Source organism: Bufo bufo, chromosome 3 (assembly GCF_905171765.1).
Source record: "Bufo bufo chromosome 3, aBufBuf1.1, whole genome shotgun sequence".
In the NCBI taxonomy this organism is placed as follows: domain Eukaryota; kingdom Metazoa; phylum Chordata; class Amphibia; order Anura; family Bufonidae; genus Bufo; species Bufo bufo.
The window spans coordinates 635,918,293-635,943,571 of NC_053391.1; the positions used below are offsets into that span (position 1 = coordinate 635,918,293).

Genomic DNA, 25,279 nt, shown 5'->3' on the forward strand with positions numbered 1-25,279 from the left:
ACTCCTATAGTTATTATGTATCTTCTGGATTTTTCTACTCTATTACTGTACTGTATTTTAACCCCAGACACAAAGTGACAATAAAAATCTGATTTTCCCTTGTAGAGAAAAGACAATGATACAATGTATTTATAAAAAAAATGTTTTTATTTCTTTTACATAAATAAATAAATATTTGAATGTACAGAAACAATACAGTAAAACATATATTATACAGACGTGGATTTCCAGACATACAGTATTCACAGGGCAACAAGGTGGAAGTTGGCACATCTAATGGTTCAGTAGTCTTCCTGATATACAGCATATTCAATATATATGGTATCTGCAGCCACGGCTCAGGAGCTGGAGGTATCTCAGATCGGAACCCCTATGTCGAATCTAATAATACACTTTCATTGTGTCATTTTTAACTGTTGAGTCCCCACCAGGCGGGTATAGTAGTTTATATACAGATTGCCTCCAAGTGTCTAATAGTCTTTCTCTGGGTTCATAAGTTATGGGCTTGGAGAGAGGTCTCTGTCTTCCTTTTCTGAAGATGAAGGCGACAAGATCAGGTCATCCTCCTCCTCATCCTCCAGGCACTTTGTAGAGGGAAAAGATGAACATTTGCAGTTGTGGGGACTGCTCCTGTGGGAGCTGCTCTTTCCTTCCTTCTTGTGCTTTACTCTCCTGTTTTGGAACCAGATTTTCACCTGTTTTTCGGAGAGGTTCAGGTAAGTGGCGATCTCAATGCGCCTGAGTCTGGACAAGTACATGTTGGAGGCAAATTCTCTCTCCAGCTCCAGGAGCTGAGTGCTGGTGAATGCTGTCCGCATCCGTTTACTGCTGGGTAACTGGCTGGAGGAGCTGTCTGGTGAAAGATCAAGAAGATCAATGGTCAGTAACATAGGAACTTTGTATAGAAAGTATATGAAGTTTGCCTATTTGTAAGTTCAGTTCGCCTATATGGCGGTGATAATAGTAATAATAATAATCTTTATTTATATAGCGCCAACATATTCCACAGCACGTTACAATCAGAGGGTTCATGCACAAACAAAATCATACATTATATAGCAGCAAACAAGTCAACAATTAAAACTAGAGGAATGAAGGCCCTGGTGGCAAGAGCTTGCAATCTATGAGACTATGATCAGCAAAGTTTTTTAAACTTAGCCTTAAAGCTTGCTCTTGATCACATCCATATGTTCTAAGTAAAGAGCATCTTGCAATAAAGTCATCACCTATGTACAAAATCCTGGGGCTGCTTTTAAGGCAGGGAGACATGACAAGCCACCAGGTAAAAATTCAATTTCTGGTAATCAATGGTCAATAAGTAAGTTATGAAAATGTAGAGTCAATCAAAATCAGCTAAACATGGATCAAGAGGATCATCATCACTTACCAACTGAGATGCAGTGGAACTGCCTTGGGTCTGGAACTGGGTAGGATGCCTGGTAAATGGCAGGAGCATGGGCCAGGTTTAGGGCTGAAGATCCCGTGTGTTGCCTTCCAATGGCTGTGGGACAGTACTGAGAGCTGAAGGAAGAGAAGGATGCCTTGAGGAGAGGGATGCTTGGCGGAGGAACATGGAGCTGGGATGCTGTAACGCACATGGAGCAGACACACAACAGACCGGCTTTCCTGGTGTGGCAGGAGGCTGCAGACAGTCCATGGAGAGGGTTGGCAGGATGCATGGCATAGGGGAAGAGTGGAGAGCTGGTCTCATCCTTCTTGTCGTTGGTTTCCCTCAGGATGAGGGAATCCACTAGGAATGAGCGAGGCATGGAGGCCGTCAGAGGTGGGTGCTGTCTCCTGGCTGTGGGGTCTCCTGGCTGTGGGGTCTCTGGAGAGTGCTGTCTCCTAGCTGTGAGGTCTCCGGAGAGTGTTGAGAGCTCAGGGTGCTGGCCACTGGTGTGGTGCTGAAACTGCTCCCTCCTCTTATATAGCGCTCCCTCCAGGGGATGCTCCTCAGCACTCAATAGCCTTTTTGTGCCCTTTCTCTTGGCATTCCCTCTGCACGCTTCTTCATTATTTCACTTGTTAACTAAATGAACTGCATAATGTACTCTATTCTTGTCCACCCCACCCACCCTTACCAGGCGTCTCCCACCCTCTCCCTGGGATTTATGTGCCTATTCCCAGCTAGTTAATATTCTTTTATCTCTGCTGCCGCCGCTGAATATAAGCAGGTTCACCCCATTCCTCCTATATGAAAATACTGTTTGCTATTATGAAAGCTGTGCTAAGGGTCAAGCCTGTCCTGCATTATTCAGCCACCTGTAGAAGAGATCTGGGGGTCCCTGTTCTGTCCCCGGGACCCTGGGTGCCAGCACTTCTCATCACATACTGGAACTACTACTCCTACTATTAGGATCATTACTACTACTACTTTTACGTCTGCTATTATGTATTATTACATTACTATTAATATTATCATCATCCTTTCTACTCATTTTACTCCTATCATTATTATTATTTATCATCACTACTACTCCTATTGTTATTTTATCACTACTACTCCTATTATTATTATTTTATCACTACTACTACTCCTACTATTATTATTTTATCACTACTACTCCTACTATTAGTTATTATTTTAGCACTACTACTATTTCTATCATTTCTACTCCTTTCACTTCTACTATTATTTATTATTTTATCGCCACTACTACAACTACTACAACTACTACTACTACTACTATCATTTCTACTCCTTTCATTCCTACCATTTATTTTATCAACACTACTACAACTATTATTCTTGTGCAAGCAAATTATCCTATTGAACTATATGGAATTTATAAAGTGTATAACATATATTTCTGACACTGTAACTACTGCTCCTACTATTATGACCATTGCTACTTCTTTTACTCCTGCTGTTATTACTGTATCGCTGCTACTACTATTATTACTCTTGTGCAAGAAAAATTATCCTATTGTACTATATGAAATGCATAAAATATATTGCTGCTGCTCCTACTATTATGACTATTGTTACTACGTTAACTCCTGCTGTTATTTATTCTTTTATCACCACTACTACTATTATCCTTGTGCAAGCAAATTATCCTGTTGTACTATATGAAATATATTCTTGTCATTGTAACTACTGCTCCTACTATTATCATCATTGCCCCTTTTACTGTTATTTTATGTTATCAATAGTACTACTATTATCCTTGTGCGTGTAAATTATCTTATTGTACTATATGACATTTGATCTATATATATATATATATATATATATATATATTCCTATACACAAGGATCATAGAACGAGGCAGCACTCCAAGTAGTAAAAAATGGTGGACTATTCCTATACACATATATTTTCCTGCAATATATATATACTCTCGTAGCTACTGCCCCTGGTATTATCATTGCTACTACCTTTGCTACTGTGCTTTATTATTATTTTCATAATTACTTTCTCACTACTACCTTTACCATGCTATCCTTGCAATTTATTCTGTTCTACTATAAGCAAGTTACAGTATTTGCTATGACACTTATCGTCTTTCTGTAAATACAGTGAGCTGCATGCAATACAAATATCTATTGCTTTTTATGTCATCCTCGTGTGCCTGAAATCAGTTTTACAGTGCTATATACCCTATGACCAGTTTATATTGTATCATATTATTATCATTATTTGCTGCTGTTATTGTCAAGTGTATCATTGTTCATTGTTGCTCATTCATCTTATTATAATTCTCATTACCTATAGTGGCAGTATCGCTGCTTTTCAGTGTTTTCTTACGTGGTGCTAGATGACATTTACATTATTTGCTGCTATATATAATAATAATAATTATTATTATTAGTATTATTATTTTATTATTACTGCTCATCATCCTCGTCATCACACATCTGATTTACCTCCAGAAATACCTGCAGGATTCCTACCTATAAACTCCCTGTGCAGCCTCCATTATGTAGTATAATCCCAGTTCTCCCAGTTAGTAAGTAGCATGGACTGCATTTTATGAATCTGGCAACATCTAGACGACTCCATGGTCCATTCCTTCCCTAGGACAGGTCTGAACCCACAACCAACAATATAGGTCTTCTGTATCTCGATCTAGGAGAAGCCCTTGCTAGAGTCAGGGGTCCACCTTTTCTTCATAAGATCTTTTTTTTGGGGTCATATATGAATTATTTTTTCCTTTTCCCTGAATTCAATAAATAAATAAACCTCTTGCAGTAAATGAAACTGTTGCTGAGAGAAGGTTCGGAGGCAAGACTGCAGCACATAATGGTCACTCCTCAGAGACCTCCATGTAATATATTCATTTAGAGGGCATTAGTATATATAAATCTGTTTAACAGGTAATACATATTAATCATGATATGGGCTATTAAGCCACACAAAACCCATCGCTTTGCATAATTGATGGACTGATGCTGAGAAGATGGATAAGCAGGGATATTCTGTATAGGAGAGATATGAGGACCAGTTCTGCACCTGCAGTCCTCCCCACCCTCAGGCAAGGGACCAGTTAAGGCGCCTGGGGGGAAAAGAGTTAACTCCCCCCAATGAATGGACACCCAGGCAAAGCCACTGGGAAGAATATCTCAAAAAAATAACCAGTTTTTTTTTTCTACAGCCTGGACCTTATTGAATGTCATTGAAGAAAGTTTTGAATGCAAGATAAAGAGAAGCGAATTAAAGTGTGTGACAGCAGAGGATAAGCAAACACAAAGAGAACTCTGTCACACTTTGGGCAAAATCCGTGGGCTTTTTACCAAGCCTCCTTTCTATGATTGAATTAAGTAATAGGAAGACATTTTCTTTCACTTTACAGCCATTAAAGGGGGGGGGGGGGGGGACTTCAAAGCTTATGGCACTTTCTAATAGGAGGGTGGACAATGGCATCTGTTTTGTGGCAAAATGTTGCAGAAGGATTGTTGTGCCATTAAGGATGGAAGCAAATCAAAAACTGAGCCAATCACTCCTGGCCAAGGGCAGAAGATGTCTGCAGGATGGAGCAATGGCTGCAGGAGTCAGTGGGATCTGGGGTTATATGACAAGCCATGTGCTTCAGAAACCAGATCATAAGTCTAGGGTGTCAGAAGCAGATCATAAGTCTAGGGTGTCAGAAGCAGATCATAAGTCTAGGGTGTCAGAAGCAGATCATAAGTCTAGGGTGTCAGAACCAGATCATAAGTCTAGGGTGTCAGAACCAAATCATAAGTCTAGGGTGTCAGAACCAAATCATAAGTCTAGGGTGTCCGAAGCAGATCATAAGTCTAGGGTGTCAGACCCAGATCATAAGTCTAGGGTGTCAGACCCAGATCATAAGTCTAGGGTGTCAGAACCAGATCATAAGTCTAGGGTGTAAGACCCAGATCATAAGTCTAGGGTGTCAGACCCAGATCATAAGTCTAGGGTGTCAGAACCAAATCATAAGTCTAGGGTGTCAGACCCAGATCATAAGTCTAGGGTGTCAGAACCAAATCATAAGACTAGGGTGTCAGAACCAGATCATAAGTCTAGGGTGTCAGAACCAGATCATAGGTCTAGGGTGTCAGAAGCAGATCATAAGTCTAGGGTGTCAGACCCAGATCATAAGTCTAGGGTGTCAGACCCAGATCATAAGTCTAGGGTGTCAGAACCAGATCATAAGTCTAGGGTGTAAGACCCAGATCATAAGTCTAGGGTGTCAGAACCAGATCATAAGTCTAGGGTGTCAGAACCAAATCATAAAACTAGGGTGTCAGAACCAGATCATAAGTCTAGGGTGTCAGAACCAGATCATAAGTCTAGGGTGTCAGAAGCAGATCATAGGTCTAGGGTGTCAGAAGCAGATCATAAGTCTAGGGTGTCAGAAGCAGATCATAAGTCTAGGGTGTCAGAAGCAGATCATAAGTCTAGGGTGTCAGAACCAGATCATAAGTCTAGGGTGTCAGAACCAAATCATAAGTCTAGGGTGTCAGAACCAAATCATAAGTCTAGGGTGTCCGAAGCAGATCATAAGTCTAGGGTGTCAGACCCAGATCATAAGTCTAGGGTGTCAGACCCAGATCATAAGTCTAGGGTGTCAGAACCAGATCATAAGTCTAGGGTGTAAGACCCAGATCATAAGTCTAGGGTGTCAGAACCAGATCATAAGTCTAGGGTGTCAGACCCAGATCATAAGTCTAGGGTGTCAGAACCAAATCATAAGACTAGGGTGTCAGAACCAGATCATAAGTCTAGGGTGTCAGAACCAGATCATAGGTCTAGGGTGTCAGAAGCAGATCATAAGTCTAGGGTGTCAGACCCAGATCATAAGTCTAGGGTGTCAGACCCAGATCATAAGTCTAGGGTGTCAGAACCAGATCATAAGTCTAGGGTGTAAGACCCAGATCATAAGTCTAGGGTGTCAGAACCAGATCATAAGTCTAGGGTGTCAGAACCAAATCATAAAACTAGGGTGTCAGAACCAGATCATAAGTCTAGGGTGTCAGAACCAGATCATAAGTCTAGGGTGTCAGAAGCAGATCATAGGTCTAGGGTGTCAGAACCAGATCATAAGTCTAGGGTGTCAGAAGCAGATCATAGGTCTAGGGTGTCAGAAGCAGATCATAAGTCTAGGGTGTCAGAAGCAGATCATAAGTCTAGGGTGTCAGAAGCAGATCATAAGTCTAGGGTGTCAGAACCAGATCATAAGTCTAGGGTGTCAGAACCAGATCATAAGTCTAGGGTGTCAGAACCAGATCATAAGTCTAGGGTGTCAGAAGCAGATCATAAGTCTAGGGTGTCAGAACCAGATCATAAGTCTAGGGTGTCAGAACCAGATCATAAGTCTAGGGTGTCAGAAGCAGATCATAAGTCTAGGGTGTCAGAAGCAGATCATAAGTCTAGGGTGTCAGAACCAGATCATAAGTATAGGGTGTCAGAACCAGATCATAAGTCTAGGGTGTCAGAAGCAGATTATAAGTCTAGGGTGTCAGAAGCAGATCATAGGTCTAGGGTGTCAGAACCAGATCATAAGTCTAGGATGTCAGAACCAGATCATAAGTCTAGGGTGTCAGAACCAGATCATAAGTCTAGGGTGTCAGAAGCAGATCATAAGTCTAGGGTGTCAGAAGCAGATCATAGGTCTAGGGTGTCAGAACCAGATCATAAGTCTAGGGTGTCAGAAGCAGATCATAAGTCTAGGGTGTCAGAACCAGATCATAAGTCTAGGGTGTCAGAAGCAGATCATAAGTCTAGGGTGTCAGAAGCAGATCATAAGTCTAGGGTGTCAGAACCAGATCATAAGTATAGGGTGTCAGAACCAGATCATAAGTCTAGGGTGTCAGAAGCAGATTATAAGTCTAGGGTGTCAGAAGCAGATCATAGGTCTAGGGTGTCAGAACCAGATCATAAGTCTAGGATGTCAGAACCAGATCATAAGTCTAGGGTGTCAGAACCAGATCATAAGTCTAGGGTGTCAGAAGCAGATCATAAGTCTAGGGTGTCAGAAGCAGATCATAGGTCTAGGGTGTCAGAACCAGATCATAAGTCTAGGGTGTCAGAAGCAGATCATAAGTCTAGGGTGTCAGAACCAGATCATAAGTCTAGGGTGTCAGAAGCAGATCATAAGTCTAGGGTGTCAGAAGCAGATCATAAGACTAGGGTGTCAGAAGCAGATCATAGAGACCTGTCATTCAGGGGTCTCTGTATCCCTCACACACAAGAATTGATAGCGTGCTGCTTTCAGAAAGCTTGAATGCTGTGTCTTCACCAGATTTGTGATCAGTCAGATACAGTAAGCTGTGAAGTGTTTCATTTACAGTTTTTACTTCCTATTGCTGATATAGCATCGCCATATTCTGCAGTGCAGTACCCAGATTCTAATCAGTCACATCAGTCACTGTCCCCAGTGGGATTCACAATTTCTCCTGTTTCACAAAGGGTTAATTTCACAGGATCAGGACAGATTTAACAGTATAGAAGAGTAAGGGCTCATGCACACGAACGTATTTTCTTTCTGTGTCCATTCCATTTTTGTGGACCGTATGCGGAACCGTTGCTCCGTGTGCATTCCGTTCCACAAGAAGATAGAACATGTCCTATTATTGTCCGCATAACGGACAAGGATAGGACAGTTCTATTAGGGGGGCAGCTGTTCTGTTCAGCAAAATACGGAATGCACACGGACGTCATCCATATTTTTTGCGGATCCGTGTTTCGCAGATCGCAAAATATTACGGTCATGTACATGAGCCCTAAATTATATAACATAGTAATTTTGCATGCACGTCTTTGACTTGTCTCTGAGTTTTATCTGCTTCTGAGAAAGTTGGGTGACAAGTAGTTTGGCAGCTGTTTCTATAATGTAGTTTTTTTTAGAATCCATTCCGTTTTTGTACAAGTCAGTATGCGGAACCATTCATTTCAATGGGGCTTGAAAACAAACGGAAATGACTCTGTGTGCATTCCATGTCCGTATGTCCATAAAAAATAGAACATGTCTGATTTTTGTCCGTTCTGCAGATAAGGACAGGCATTGTTATAATGGATCCGCAAAAAAAAATGGATGCAATACAGATGTCATCTGTTTTATTTGCGGGAATTGCGGATCCGTGTTTTGCATATCGCAAAATTTATACGGTCGTGTGCAAGAACCCTAACTAAGGATTATTGCTATTCTGGATGCTTGGAAAGCAGGGTAACAATCCTTGTGGAAGCTGCACTATTGCTCTGCAGGCAGTCACCCAGCTTTCCCCCCAAAAAATGTAACTGAGACTATTGAAAAGAATAGTGTAACAGACAAGAACAGGAGTTACCATATCCGGCATAGCCGGACGCCACCGCATTCCGCTGAATTCCCATTGACTGCAATGGGATACGACGTCTTCCTGGTATAAATGCTGGCTTTCTGCCGGACAAATGCCACCGCATGCAGGAAGCTGGCATTTATGCTGGAAACCTGCCGATCCCATTACAGTCGATGGGTATCCAGTGATGTGCGGCGGTTTCCAGCTATGCAGGATATGGTAACTCCAGTAGTCTGCTCCTCTTCCGGATCTGACTACTAGATTTACCTGTCGGAGGTGTGAATGCCCCCTTTTTGGGAAATTGGTGAGGCCAATGGAAAAAAGGCACTTGCACAATTTTTTTTGCATGAGTCACGTTTGAGACTTTTTCAAGCCACAAAAGTGGTATATAGTTATTATAAATCTGCCCCATCATATATTCTACCTCTTCATTATATATATATATATATACTGTATATACAGGGTGGGCCATTTATATGGATACACCTTAATAGAATGGGAATGGTTGGTTATATTAACTTCCTGTTTGTGGCACATTAGTATATGTGAGGGGGGAAACTTTTCAAGCTGGGTGGTGACCATGGCGGCCATTTTGAAGTCGGCCATTTTGAATCCAACTTTAGTTTTTTCAATAGGAAGAGGGTCATGTGACACATCAAACTTATTGGGAATTTCACAAGAAAAACAATGGTGTGCTTGGTTTTAACGTAACTTTATTCTTTCATGAGTTATTTACAAGTTTCTGACCACTTTTAAAATGTGTTCAATGTGCTGCCCATTGTGTTGGATTGTCAATGCAACCCTCTTCTCCCACTCTTCACACACTGATAGCAACACCACAGGAGAAATGCTAGCACAGGCTTCCAGTATCCGTAGTTTTAGGTGCTGCACATCTCGTATCATCTGAAGGCAATCATCTATGCTGTGATGATACGAGATGTGCAGCACCTAAAACTACGGATACTGGAAGCCTGTGCTAGCATTTCTCCTGTGGTGTTGCTATCAGTGTGTGAAGAGTGGGAGAAGAGGGTTGCATTGACAATCCAACACAATGGGCAGCACATTGAACACATTTTATAAGTGGTCAGAAACTTGTAAATAACTCATGAAAGAATAAAGTTACGTTAAAAGCAAGTACACCATTGTTTTTCTTGTGAAATTCCCAATAAGTTTGATGTGTCACATGACCCTCTTCCTATTGAAAAAACAAAAGTTGGATTCAAAATGGCCGACTTCAAAATAGTCGTAATGGTCACCACCCATCTTGAAAAGATTCCCCCCTCACATATACTAATGTGCCACAAACAGGAAGTTAATATCACCAACCATTCCCATTTTATTAAGGTGTATCCATATAAATGGCCCACCCTGTATTATGCAGATGCACTATAACCTCCTTATGTGTGTGTATATATATTTTTTATTTTTATTTTTTATATATTCATACACCTTATAACACCTTCATAGTATATGATACTATATCACAATAATAAAACCTTCAATTATAATCATGTTTATGACACAATGGGAAGCTGTCACCTAGTTTGGGGCCACTAAACAAACAGCATAATGCTAATCAGCTGGGGTTTAGGGTCCCAACCCTGCTTGTGCCAAACCCAAACCCATCCATCAATGCAGAGGAAAGTAAATTAAGTTTAAAGGGGTTCTGCAGGAATAAAAAAAAATGAAAATACCTAAATATTATTTTATAATAAATATATTCACAAATACCTGTCATTACTTAGAATAGCTTGTTTTGTCTGGGGATCAATCATTAGGAGAAATAAAATGGCCGCTGTCCTATTAGTACACACAAAACCTGTCCTAATCACACAGGAGCACAAGTTACTTCACCATAATGAGCCATAGTGCTGCCTCATCCTCCTCTGTTCTGCTTGTCAGGAATCATGATCCTGAATACAGGTGAGTCTCTGTGGGAATGGAGATGATGAGGAGACATAAGAGGAGGGTGAGGTGTGGCTCAGCAGCACTTGTTTACAGTCTCCATTACCACGTCCTGTCCGTCCTCTCTGTACTTCATGTCTCCTCATTCCCCAGAGATTCAGCTAAAATTCTTATCATGTGTATTCAGGATCATAATCCCTGACAAGTAGAGAAGAGAATGAGGCAGCTATTTACCTTAGTGTTGTAAAGTAACTTGTCCTCATGTGTGATCAGGACAGGTTTTGTGTGAACTAACGGGTCAGCCGCCATTTTGTTTCCCCTGATAATTGCATCCCAGACAAAACGAGCCATTAAAAATAATGAAAGGTATTTGAGAATATATTTATAATAAAGTTATATTTAAGTATTTTCATTTTCTTAATTCCCGGAGAACCCCTTTAAACTTGATAGGAACACTGGGCCCATGCACACTGTACTGACGGTACACCTTACTTCACTGTGAATGCATTGCCCATCAGGCACATGCACAGTGAAGTCAGGTGTACCATCCTTGGTTTCATTAGTGTAGTGCACATACCACTGGAGAAGAGTCCTGGACTCTTCTTTAGTTAAGTCTGAATTTCATTTACTTACTTTTGCAGAGAGATATGGGTTTGGGACCCTAAACTTCAGCTGCTTAACAGTATGCTGGTGGGTTAGCGACCCCAAACCAGGTGACAGCTTCCCTTTAGAGGTTTAACATAATAATTCATTCCTTTGAATCATTAGGAAATTAAGAAATAACCTCATACAGATTGTGACGCACGGATTTCTGGTGAACGAATAACGGTGTCTAACATCATGTCCATCGACACAAATGATCGTTTTATTTATGGAACTTGAATCTGATACAAAAATATTTTCAACCTATTCAAATAGGTTTGCAAGTGGAACAGTTTCTGGGACAGTTTACAAAGGGTTAAAAAAAAAAAACTTAAAGGGGTGCTGCAGTTTGTTTAAACTGATGATCTATCCTCTGGATAGATCATCAGCATCTGATCGGCGGGGGTCCGACACCGCTGGTCCAGTGACGTCACAACTAGTATCAACTGGCCTGGGCGCGGCTAAGCGCCGTTCACTTGAATGGAGCTTAGCTCCGCCCAGGCCAGCTGATACAAGTCGTGATGTCACTGGGGCCATTTCTATGATCAAAATGCATAAGCCCGCATAAGATGCGTGGTCCATGTTTTTCTTCTTTTTGGAATACTAATTTCCCCTTGATATCTGCACTCCTATTTGGCCCAGTGTTTTTTAGTTAGCAGGAGACTGCATATGAAAAGACCATATGGAAAGGTGAGCTTTTGACATCTGTTCACATGGTGCTGTACTGCGTGGGTGCTGTCGTTGTTGTGACACCAGTGCCAAGGGTGGGTGCTTGGTCTGACAGCAGGGGGTGAAGTTGGACTGCCAGGTCTCACCGCTTGTGGGCGCTGTGTTGCGGTGGAAGTGGTGCCGCACCAGATTGGAGTAGGTACCCACTCGGGGGAAGCAGCCTTCATGTGGTGAAGGGGCTTATATGTTTTTATACATAATGGCCTCATATATGGTGCATAAATTGTGTTGAGAAGCAATGGACCAATGTATGGCATGTGGATGTGCAAGACATATATTTTTTTCTTTTTTGGATTTTTACCTTTTTTTTAAATCTAATTATGTAACGTCACCGGAGTTATTACATTTATAGGTCTCCTCCGTGTACAGAACATTACACAGCCAAATGCACATTACTTCAATAGAGCCAGGAGAGATAAGCAGCTGCCAGACAGGACAGGAGACACTTATCTCAGGAAAACCAACAGGCCAAGTAGATAAATACCCAACCTATCCAGTGCTTGTATTTATCGGCCAAGCCCTGTAGACATTTCAATGTATCCCAATGAAAACACCAGGGAGGACGTATTTAGACTGGTGTTACATAGGTCAATACGGCTCATCAGACTTATTAAAAAGTAATAATTATCCCGCGTCGTCAGGAGTTCAGTGCGCCAGAAAAAGAAATCTCTGCCCGCTGGGGAGTTTGTGTAGAATTCTGGTCTAAGACTGGGTTCACATCACATTTTATGCCTCCGTTTGATGTCTATGTTACAGAAAAAAAGATACAAAAACGCAGCAAACTACGTTCTTGTATACTGCACAGTCCGGTAAAAAAAAGTATATATTTTTTTAGTAATAGAACTCTATGGTGAACAGATTCCACTGTATGGCATCAGTCTGAGGCTACTGTTTAATGTATACATTTATTGTATATGTTAAACGGATGGGAAAAACGTGATGTGAACCCAGTCTAAAGTGCGCTTCTTTTCTGGAGCACATGTTGTTAAATGAGACGGGTCGCAGAGGCTCTGCCCACGGTTCACTTCTTCCTTCCCATCCCCTGCCCAATTTTTGTAAAAAATAGCAAAGGAGGTGGAAAAGGGCGAAAAGCCACAACAGCAATTCTGCCAAAACGTGTGACTTTTGTACGACAGAAAACTGGAGTATAAACCTGATACTTCCCCCACCTCCACTCCGGACTTGATGACTAAAGTCTAATGCCTAGATCCAGTTCTACATGCCCGTAACTGAAAATGATTCCTTCAAAAAAAAAAATTTCTGGTTTTATATAAGTAAAATTTAAAGAGGACCTGTCACCACTCCTGACATGTCTGTTTTAATAGCTACATGTATTCCCCATGTAATAATGATTCTGGAGCATCTATTCTTATGTCTCTATGTTGTGGCATTCCTTTATTATTTCTACTAGAAGTTATGAATAAATTGCAAGCAGTCTGCAGTAAGGGTACAGAGGGGAGGTAACCAGTTGGGGGTGTGTACCTGCACAGTGTGACTCATCCAATCAGTGCTGTTATTTTCAGTCTGTGCAGGTACACACCCCCAACTGGTTACCTCCCCTCTGTACCCTTACTGCAGACTGCTTGCAATTCATTCATAACTTCTAGTAGAAATAATAGAGGAATGGCGGAACATAGAGCTATAAGAATAGATGCTCCAGAAATGTTATAATATGGGGAATACATGAAGCTATTAAAACAGACATGTCAGGAGAGGTGACAGGTCCTCTTTAAAGAGGTGCTAAAATATTGCTGATGTAGCCTCAGGATTGGAGGTCATCCAACTCCTGGCACTACCATTGATCAGCGTTGTCTTGCTTAGGCTAGTTTCACACTGACATTAGACATCCCCGGCAGTCTATTCCGGCAGCCTTCCTGAGGATAGCTTAGCAATATTTTAGCACTGCACGACCCCTTTAATTATTGCATATTGACTTTCCAATACACCATGGGGGAATTAATCTTGAGGGTAATATCTGAGTTTGCTTTGGCGTACTTTGCTTCAAATTTATGAAATTTTGCACAATATTTGTTAAGTTTGGCACATCATTAAAAATAACACTTGTGTCTAGAAAAGTTACTCCAGTTTACTATCCCCCCCCCCCCCTTCATTATACTGGAGCGAGTTTGCAACTAAAGAACTTGCAGTGATGAATTTGGAGTGAAACTCATTAAGGGTATGTTCACAGGGTATTACCAGTTTAACTCTGATCGTTTTTTCCGGAAGAAGAACCGACTACTGGAAATACTGTATCTGTTATAGCCAGAAACTGCTTCACTCTGCCAGGCACCGTCCGATCCCCATTGACTATAATCGGATCCAGTGGTTTTCTAGGATAAATGCTGGCTTTTCAAAGGACTAATACTTTTGCCGGCAGCGGTATTTGTCCAGCCAAAAGCAAGCATTTATGGCGGAAAGCTGTCAGATCCCATTATGGTCAATGGGGATCCAACAGAGTGCGGCAGTATGCAGGCATGCTGGATACATATAATTAGTGTTGAGTGAATCGAAGTTCACGGATTGGACTTTGATCCAAATTTCAGGAAAACTTTGATTTGCCGCAAAGCTGAATTTACTCGCACTTTGTGGTAAAGAAATGATTTTTCTGGAAATGGTGGTAAAAAAAAAATCTTACCTCATCCATTTGATCGTGAAGAGGCAGCCGCGGCCATCTTGCTCGAAGATCCCACGCAAAATCTCGTGCACGGTGACATATGACGTCACCATGCCAGCCGACATGATGATGTCATCATGTGCCGCACCAGATTTCGTGCTGGATCTTCAAGCAAGATGTCCGCGGCGATTGCAAATACTAAAATGCTTTAATATGGATCTCAGATGCCGCGATCAGTGATGAACACGGCATCTGAGGGGTTCAATGACGGGGAGCAGCGCAATCACCATTCCCCATCATTGCACCTGCTATTTACAAAGAAATGCACTTCGTGACGAAGTAATACGCCACAAAGCAAATTTTTTTGTCAAATTTGGAGAAGCAGCCAAATCGAATTTTAGAGAACTTCGCTCATCGCTACCTACCTTAACATAGCTAATCATACAACTTGGCCTCCCACTTTTCAAAAATGCAAGAAGTTGCACATTTTTGTGCAAATAAGCCCCAAAAAGTTGCAAAAGCCCTGTTTTACGAGTTCCTGGAGAATCCCTGAGTGCAGGGTGTGATACCCCCCTTGTGTTTTGGTTCCTCAATGTTATGATCTCTGCTTGCTGTCAGTGAAGTAAACTATACTTGTTTGTCAGAGACTGAAAAACTATAAAGCCCAAATACTGTTTTGTTCAGTTCCATACACACTATGGCAGCATCTGTCCATTTGTTACAATGTATCAGTGTGCAGTGTTTGTGTCAGTACAGAGTCCGACTCTTTATCTCTGTTTACACTTCACTTATTTAACATCAAGTCGATTTTTTATAGTTGGTAAGAATAAAAAAAAAAGGATTTCGATGGATTGTAAGAGATCTCTCATATCCATGATGGATCCTGTAAAAATTAAAGCCAAGACATCTGATCACCAAAGACTCTGTTCACCTGTTTGATCATTTCTTATTTTTGCTGGGAACAATAGTGCAACATTGCCAATAAAGTGATTAAAAAACAAACAAATTTAAGGCCTCATGCACACGACCGTTTTTCAGGTCCGCATCTGAGCCGGAGTTTTTGCGGCTCGGGTGCGGACCCATTTACTTCAGTGGGGCCGCAAAAGATGTGGACAGCACTCCGTGTGCTATCCACATCTGTTGCTCCGGTCCGAGGCCCCACCAAAAAAATATAGCATGTCCTATTCTTGTCCGTTTTGCGGAAAAAAATAGGCATGTCTACAATGGGCCGCCTGTTCCGTTCCGCAAATTGTGGAAGGCACACTGGCGGATTCTGTTTTTTGCGGATCTGCGGTTTGCGGACCGCAAAAAACGGAACGGTCGTGTGCATGAGGCCTAAGTCAAAGGATCTGCCATAAAAGGAATCTGCCACAGTACGTATCAAGGCCTCTATTATAAATGGAGATTATGATGCTAGTGTGAACAGACCCTGAGTCTTGATGGATCAGTCGATTGGTCTTGTGTCATCTTCAGTTCCATCTTTGTCATAGTTTTACAAGATCCATCGTGATCAGTTTATCATTTAGACCAATTGGAAAAATGTGAGGCTTTGATCTTTTTTATATTTCATTACAAACAAATACAAGTGTGTACCCAGCCCGATGCGGCAATACAAGTAACATTCCCAAGACCGTAGCACATGTGAGGAGGTGAAAATTATACACGGTAATTCTGGTTCACAAGCTTTTCATTAAGGTTACGTCTGCACAGCAGTTCCGGGAATGACACGTCACATGCCCGTGTATCACAGTGCAGCAGGGCTGCCATAGGAATTAATGGGGTCGTAGCACGACTCGCATCTTTGCTGTGACACACAAATCACAAAAAGAAATCCAAACATGTGAGTCGTGCTGCAACCCCATTCGTTTCTATGGCAGCCCTGCGATCTTTGGTCATGCCACAGCTGTCCCGGATAAAATCACTGTGTAGACGTACCCTAAGGCCCCTTTCACACGGGCGAGTTTTCCGCGCTGGTGCAATGCGTGACGTGAACGCATTGCACCCGCACTGAATCCTGACCCATTCATTTCAATGGGGCTGTGTACATGAGCGTTTGTTTTTCACGCAGCACTTGTGCGTTGCGTGAAAATTGCAGCAGGTTCTATATTCTGCGTTTTTCAGGCAACGCAGGCCCTAATAGAAATGAATGGAGCTGCGTGAAAATCGAATAGCATCCGCAAACAAGTGCGGATGCGGTGCGATTTTCACGCATGGTTGCTAGGAGATGATGTTAGTAAATAGGGATGAACAACCCCGGACCCCATTAAAGTCAATTCACTGTATTATTTTCCCTTCTAACATGGTTATAAGGGAAAAAAATAGCATTCTGAATACAGAATGCTTACTAAAATGTCCATTGAGGGGTTAAAAATGAAAAAAAATAAACTCACCTTATCCACTTGATCGTGCAGCCGGTATCTTCTTCTTTCTTCTTCCTGCAAAAGGACCTGCGCTGACGTCTGAGCACGGTGACATCAGTGGGGGTCCTGCTGAATGACGATAGAACCTTCTATCTTCATTCAGCAGGACCTGCGCTGACATCACCGCAATCACCACGTGGTGAGCGCGATGATGTCAGCGCAGGTCCTTTTGCAGGTCCTGCAGGAAGAAGAAAGAAGACTATACCGGCTGCGCAATAAAGTGGATAAGGTGAGTTTATATTTTTTATGTTATAAGGGAAAATAATAAAATCAACAGGACACCGAACCCAAACCTGAACTTCAGTGAAGAAGTCTGGGATCGGGTCTGGGTACCACGTTCAGTTTTTTATCACGCGCGTGCAAAACGCATTGCACTCGCGCGGAAAAAAATGAAAAACGGAATGCAACCGCAAACAAAACTGACTGAAATTGCGCGCCTACTAGTGCAGGTTTGCCGCAATGCACCCGCAACGCATCCGGACAAAATCCGTGACGCCTGTGTGAAAGAGGCCTAAGGGTTCACTACCCCAGTACGTGGCGACATATGTCACGCAACATTTCATGTCATGTTTGTCAATGGTGCCACAATGCAAAACGCGACATGCTGTGACTGCAACACGACAGTTGTGAAAAATCCAGACATGCCACATTTTGTGTCGCACGATGCAAGTTGCGGCCAACTTTTAAGGTATGGCTACACGGCAATTTTGGGCGACATGTGTTATGTGCCGTGTCGTGCCCAAGTATCAGAGTGCAGCAGGGAAGCGACAGGAATGAATGGGGCAAAAGTGCGACCCCATTGATTTTTTGTGATTTTCATGTTGCGAGTCTATCTTTAACTCTATTCATCTGATGGCAGCCTCGCTACACTGCGATATTTAGTCGCACAACAGCCGTCACAGCCACAATTGCCGTGTAACATAAATCCCTTGCACCTTATCCGTTCTGAAATAGTCGACTTTACTGCGTCAGCAAGATGCAGAAAAGTCGTGCCACCATTTTAGAACTGTGATTTTGCTGTAAAAACACAGCCAAGTCGCAGACGAGTTACGTGTCGCGCGCGACTTCCATTAAGGCCAATGCTAGAAAAGTCAGGCACGACCTGCAACATGCAACGCAAAATCCAACATGTCTAGATCTTTTTGAGACTGTCACAGTCGCAGCATGTCACGTTGAGCATTGCAAAACCATTTACAAATATTACATGAAATATCGCCATGTAGGCGACCCCTTAGAGTGCTCAGAGAAGACACGGGAGAAATGCTGAGACCAGAAGGGGACAGGGAATCATATAGGAAGAAATGCATGCAATTCCACTTTTTACCACTAGAGGGAAAAAAAGAGAAGAATTGCTCCTTCATCCCTGTGATTTATTTCTTATATCCCTCAACCATCCTGTCTGCAGTCATTAATTATATCGGCATCTAGGAGACGGGTTTATCATGAAATGAGTCGTCATCTCCAAATGGTATTTAAGGTTCTAAAGATTACAATGGGTCCTTGTGGGTCAAAATGTGTTGGAAGCCTAAGATGCAATTTTTTTCACCTGCATGGATTCTCAGTCACATTTTTTTGATCTATTGGATATTTATCATGGGAATTTTTGGAATTTTCTGCCTCTGCATTGTTAGAGCACAGTCACTCATTTTTTTTCTAGTAGCGCTGTTGAATACTACCTTTTTTGCTTTTCCGTTACATTTACAGCAGGTTTGCAACCTCCATATTTATCTAAGGGAGGGGGGGGGGGGTAGCAGAAAAAGGAACAGGAGTCATGGAAGATACAGCTGCAAAGGTATGCAGCTAGTCGCATTTCTGAATCTTTTCTTAGAACTCTACATTGTATCATTCCTCTGTTTATCCTCCTAGAAATTTAGGAATAAATTGACATCTGGGAGTTACCGGTTGCAGCTGGACATTGTCCAATCAGTACTGATAGATGTCAATTTATTCCGAAATTTCTAGGAGGAATACCAGAGGAATAACACAACACAGCGTTGGAAGAAAAAATGCTCCAGAATAGTTATTTTATTTACTAAATTAGACATTTCAGGAGGGATGACGGGTCCTTATTAATTGTGTTGTGCCAGATTTTACTGGATACGGCATGTCTGATCATTGGGGGTCCCACTGATAGGACCCCCACCTTTACTGAGAATGAGGCTCTCATTCCTCAGTCTGAATGGAATACTGCTAGTTTCACACTAGCGGCAGCCTTCTCCGGCAGGCTGTACCAGCGGGTGAACAGCCTGCCGGATCCATTCTGCCGCTAGCGCACGCGTGCCGCCGGAGGTCCGCTCTGGCCCCATTGACTATAATGGGGGTGGGCCGGTATTCCTGCGGCAGCACAGAAAACATGCCAAGAGGCGGCCGGAATAAAACTATGATATGTAAAATTAACTATGTAAAAAACAAAGGGACTGGAGTACTAGAAATGGCAACAAGTCCTCTGGACGGATGAGTCAAAATGTTAAATATTTGGCTCTAACGGAAGGGCTGGAGAGAGGTACAATAATGAGAGTCTTCAACGGTGAAGCATGGTGGAGGATCCTTGCAAGCTTGAGGCTGCATTTCATAAATTGCGTTGGAGATTTGGTCAGAATCAATGTTGTCCTCAAGGCTGAGAAATACAGGCAGATACTTATCCATCATGCACCACTACTATCACGGAGGCATCTGATCGGCTCCATATTTATTCTGCAGGAGGACAACCACCTCAAACATAGAGCCAATGTCAGTAAGATTATCTTCAGTGTAAAGAAGAAGAAGGAGTCCTGGAAGGGACGATATGGCCCCCACAGAGTCCTGATCTCATCATCATCAAGTCTGTCTGGGATCACATGAAGAGACAGAAGTATTTGAGCAAGCCTACATCCATGGGTGCACCTAGCGTTTTTGCTGAAACTGAAACCTAACCCCTTTTGCCACAATGAAAGCGCTCATTGCCCATGGCCCTTCCGCTGCCCCCCTCTGGTCTCTACCTGGTGCCTCACCTGGCCTCATTGGTGGTACACCCCTGCTTACATCCTACAGAAGATCTGTGGTTAGTTCTCCAAGATGTTTGGAACAACCTCCCTACTGAGTTCCTTCAAATACTGTGCGCAAGTCTACCTAGAAGTTCTCAATGCAGTTTTAAAAGGTAAAGGCAGGTCACACCAAATATTGATTTGATTTCTCTTTTCTTTGTTCCCTTTACATTTTGTTAATTGATCAAAGTAAACTATTAACATTTTTGAAAGCATTCTCACATTTTTTCTGCACCTGCCTACAACTTTTGCCCATTAATCTATATTCCCCATGCTCCTGTGGGCGCCGCCCATTGATTAGCTGCAAGTTGAGTGAAACGTCTGGGTTTGTTATCTAGCATTGTTTATTTCTGAAGCCAGAAACACGCCGCCGGGCACGAGAACCATGCGGCCGCTGCCACGGGAGTTTAGCAAGTAAATAGCAGGTGCAGGGAGAATACTGACAGCCCTTTCCCTGTAGCAGTCAGCGCCCAGCCCTGCAGCATCAACATTGTCTGGTCTTGGCTTTCACAGAACAGAAACACAAACTTGTCATTTTTATGTGACACCCACTTTTGTTTTTGTGCATTACACCTCACCCTGAGCCCTCCTCCTGCCAGCCCACTTGCATGGGCGGCTAGCTGCGGACAAAGCTTTAAAAGCTCATCAATAGCAAAGAGATCACAAAAGGGGTAGCTTTGCTTTATCATCTGCATTCACTGGGATGGGGTAGGAAAGCCTTGTCTCGGTCATATAACCTCCCTCTACACGAGAAACCAGGATATATTATGTCGCCTAACCCCACCCACAACACAGCAGAAACGTCTTCAAGAGTCCGTCAGCCCTGGCTGTGGGTACTGACAGTGTACTGCAATGGATGGGATATCATTAGGATAGTTTCGCACTCGCAGGGTTCAGCAAAAACGCTTCCGTTACTGATAATACAACCGTCTGCGTCCGTTATGAATGGATCCGGTTGTATTATCTTTAAAATAGCCAAGACGGATCCGTCATGAACACCATTGAAAGTCAATGAGGGACGGATCCGTTTTCTATTATGACACACAATGCAAGTCAATGTTGCAGGATCCGTTTTCTTGGACACAATAGAAAACGGATCCGTCCCTCATTGACTTTCAATGGTGTTCATGACGGATGTCTCGGCTATTTTAAAGATAATACAACCGGATCCGTTCATCCGTTTTGCTCCGCTACCCATGCTGGACAGAAAACCGCAGCTTGCAGCAGTTTTTTGTCCGGTATAGGAACCCAACAAAAATGAATTCTGTTCTGTTCAGTTTTGTCCCCGTTGACAATGAATGGGAACAAAACGGAAGCGTTTTTCTCCAGTATTGAGATGCTCTGCTGGATCTCAATAAAAGTAGCGGAATTAGTGAGGTCAGTCCATGCAATGGCCGATTAAGTCAGAGTCTGTTGCTTTTAATTAGCTTTCTGATTTAGGCTTCGTACATATGGCAGAGTAATGGACACACTGGATATACAGGGTCATACACAAACTTAGTATGGACCCCCTAAATAAATTGTATGACAAATTATACATTTTTTTTATTAAATGGAGGAAATTTTTAACAGAAAAAAAGAAAGTTGTGCTCCGCCTCACCCACTTTACCCATCTTCAGGTACTTGATAGATATGGCACTCTTTCTGAACAGACAACTGCCATAAATGTATTGATAAATCTTCCCCATACCGATTCCTTTCAGTACATGATAATACTGGCTTCCTGCAGCTACCAATAGAGGGAGCTCAGTGCATAGGAATCTATACAGTTACCCATGAACTTAAAGGGGTTGGCCCATCTTACACATTGGTGGCATATGGCTACAATAGGCCACCAATGTCAGTCAGTAAATTGGACACGCTCCTATCTCTAGAACAGGGCCCCTAAAGGGAAAAAGGGTGCACTGCACAAGAGCAGCCACACTCCATTCACCTTTATGGGAGTGCCGGAAATAGCCAGAGCCAGGGCCGCGCTTGCGCAGTGCACTCTCCATTCACTTCTACGGGAGTTCCTGAAATAGCCAAGTATGCTCTCTCGGCACTTATCACTATTCTCATAGAAGTGAATGAAGAGCATACGGCGCACTCTGCTACCCCCGTTCTAGAGAAAGATGGGAGGTGAGACCCACATCCTAGCGATATGCCACCAATGTAAGATGGGCCAACCCCTTTAATGGAAGCAGTAAAAAAAATCTCTATGCAATGAGCTCCCTCTAGTGGCAACTGCTAGAAAATACTGTGAATTTATGTTAGAAACAGAAGTTGTTCAGCAATTATGTGGTCTGCTTCCATGGTAGGTACTGCATGGAGCTATAGACAGAGCTATATTCTGGAGTTATTTTCTCCTAAAAAAATTCTCAGTAATATGTTATCCAATGGCATATACTGTACCATGCTATTCCTCTGTATGAAATCAGTGATATGCAAGAGGGACAATAGGCCCCCATGGGTGCTCTACGCTGACTCTGTATAACTTCGATTCTGTGTGGGACCGTAATACAGCTAGATGCATGAGGTCTAAGACAAATAGCTTCTTTCTGCACCCTTATGTTCCACATTGCATATGCTTATGGTACATGTACAAGTTTAGCAATGTGGTTTTAGTTGGGTCTATTACTTACTACAATCTAATATCCTTCAAGAAAAGTTCATGAGAGGCAGCACACACACGCTGAAACCTCAGAAGTGCTACTCTGTAACGTATTGGCTAATATATATTGGAACCGAACCCGAGTTCAGTATCAAGGTTTTTTACAGTAATAATTCATTCACAAAGTTATTACACGAAGTCTCGCGAGACTTTGCAAAGTAATAACTTAGGCTCATCGGAGCCAATACATTCTAATACTGTATGAAGCATCCGAAATCGATTCGCTCATTCCTAGACATGATAATTAGAGATGAGCAAGTTTCTTGAAATTCATTTCAGATGAGATTCACCAAAACTTTAAAAAAATTTGATCTGGACCGAAGAATGAGTGACATAAGGCTTGCAAGAAAAAAATATGTGCAAACCTGTTTTTCTTCCAAAAGGGCAAGACAATTGAGTGTGTCACACCAGCAGATGTAACATAACTATCCAACTTGAATGCTTAGCCTTTTAAACAGGCTGTAAAGCATAACTAAGTAGCTAAGTAAGCATCTCATCTGCAAATAGCTCTTTCCAGGTGATTACCCTTTACAAGAGCAGAGCAGGGAAAATTGACTTAGCTAGCTGATAGCCATTTGTTGGGGAACTCTCTCTCATGAAAAGAGCTTAGTATGGGTGATGAGTATTGTAGGCCAAGAAATATTGCTCTTGATTTCTGGGGAAAATATATGCAAATTAACATATCATACTTTTGATGACATTAAAGAGGCTAAACTTTCTTTTCTTTTGGGAAGGAAAGCTAATTTGTGTATCTCTGGGTTTCTGGGAAAGATATTCTCTCTCTTTCTCTCATTTGCCTGAAACGAATCCCAAGAAATTCAGGTTAGCCAGAAAAATCTGGGCCAATTCTGAATCAATAGAATTGATTAACCCAGCTCTAATGTTAATGATATGCAAATGATAAAAAATGGAGATTAAATATTCAAAACATCTTAGTTTATTCAGTATCGAGTATGAGCACCAATCGCAGAAATACAAACACTTACATTCCTTGGTATGCTATCATTGAGGTTATTAACGGTTGCCTGAGGAATGTTCTACCGCAATGAATGCACTTGGGCACGCAAATCATTAAGATCCACTACTGGCAGATCCCTTTGCAATAGCCAACATCCTAGATGTGCTCAATAGGAGACAAGTCTGCAAGCCATCATAGCACATTTAGGTCACGCAGGCTGCTCACAGTAGCACAAACAACACGCAGCCTGGTGTTGTCCTGTTGAAAAATGGCTCCTGAAACACTTTGAAGAAATGGCCAGACCACTGGTTCCACTACCAAATCAATGTAGCACAAAGCTGTTAGTGTACTAGAGATGAAGACTAAGGGGTCCTACTACCATACATTATGCTGCCCCACACAATAATAATAGGAGCAGGACCACTGTGATGTTTGTTTGTGAGGGCCTCTTCATGGTGTTGCCAATGTGGTATATAGACCAGTCTCTGGCTATCATTGCATCTGAGACCAAAGCAGGGCTCATTTCTTAAGAGAATAGACCTCCATTCCAATCTCCACTGCCATCTTGGCGTGCACCATGATAGCCTTTTAGAGTGGTGGTGTGAGGTGAATTGAACACCTGTAGCTGGTGGGCTGCCCTAGGTTTGGGATGCTACATCCAATTTCAATTGCAGTACAGAATGGATCACTATGCACCATTCTTTAATCAGAAGATATGTCCTTGCAGAGGTTCTCCTCTGTGCACCCCTTGCTGTCATTCCATTTTGTCGTCATTCTTCCAGTTTCTGTGACACACAATGAACAGTGCTCGCATCTCAGCCTAGGCAGGTAGTGATCTTCTGGAGTGATAAACCAAGGTCTCTCAGTTCAAGGATCCTGTCCCTCTCAGTTTGTGACCAGTGATAACTGGCACGTCCACGAACAGGAGGCATCGTACAATTGTTCCACGCAACTTGATCCGATTTTTGAGGTTTCATGTGGCTAAAAAACATTTTCACTCTATCTTTTATGCTCCTCCCACATGCCACAGATTGGAGCTAGGTGCTTAAAAAGTTGATCTGCAGATCTTTGTTACACCAGCTACTTCCTTGATTTGGACTACAGTTTGTGCTTCTTGGCGCTGCAATTTCGATATTAAGGAAAGTATAACGGTCCATAAACGCTTAAACTAATTGTTGAGAATTTCTCCCACTAGATAGCTCCCAGAACCAAGATATGAGAGTCTGCATAATATTGCTGACACTCACCTGAAAGGGGCACTCATAGCTCTGGGGGAAGAAATGTTAAAGGGAACCTGTCACCAGTTTTATGGTGTCCTAACTAAGGGCAACATAAATAAGTGACTGATTCTCTTAGCAAAATGCTGGGTCACTTTCTTTAATTGACCCAGTCAATCTGCCAACATCTTGTATTCAAAAGCTCCAGCTGATAATGATGAGTCCTGAATATTTATGAGCTCCTGACTTTCCCCGCCTACCTGCTGCTGAATGACAGTTATTTTCCATATGAATCAGCAGCAGGTGGGCAGGGGAGTGGCTATAGCTGTTAATTAAATAAACGCTGGACTCAATGACATCACGCTGGACTCAAATCAGCTCA

General features: G+C 42.3%; 1 protein-coding gene across 1 annotated transcript; it reads right to left on the reverse strand.

Annotated features, from left to right (window-relative positions):
* Positions 1-497: 497 nt before the first annotated feature.
* GSX1 (GS homeobox 1) lies at positions 498-1,769 on the reverse strand. Its single transcript, XM_040422613.1, has 2 exons — positions 1,388-1,769; positions 498-853 (listed from the first exon to the last, which is right to left on the reverse strand). Exons 1-2 carry the CDS (start codon positions 1,767-1,769, stop codon positions 498-500), a joined length of 738 nt encoding a protein of 245 aa, XP_040278547.1.
* Between the last annotated feature and the right edge of the window lie 23,510 nt (positions 1,770-25,279).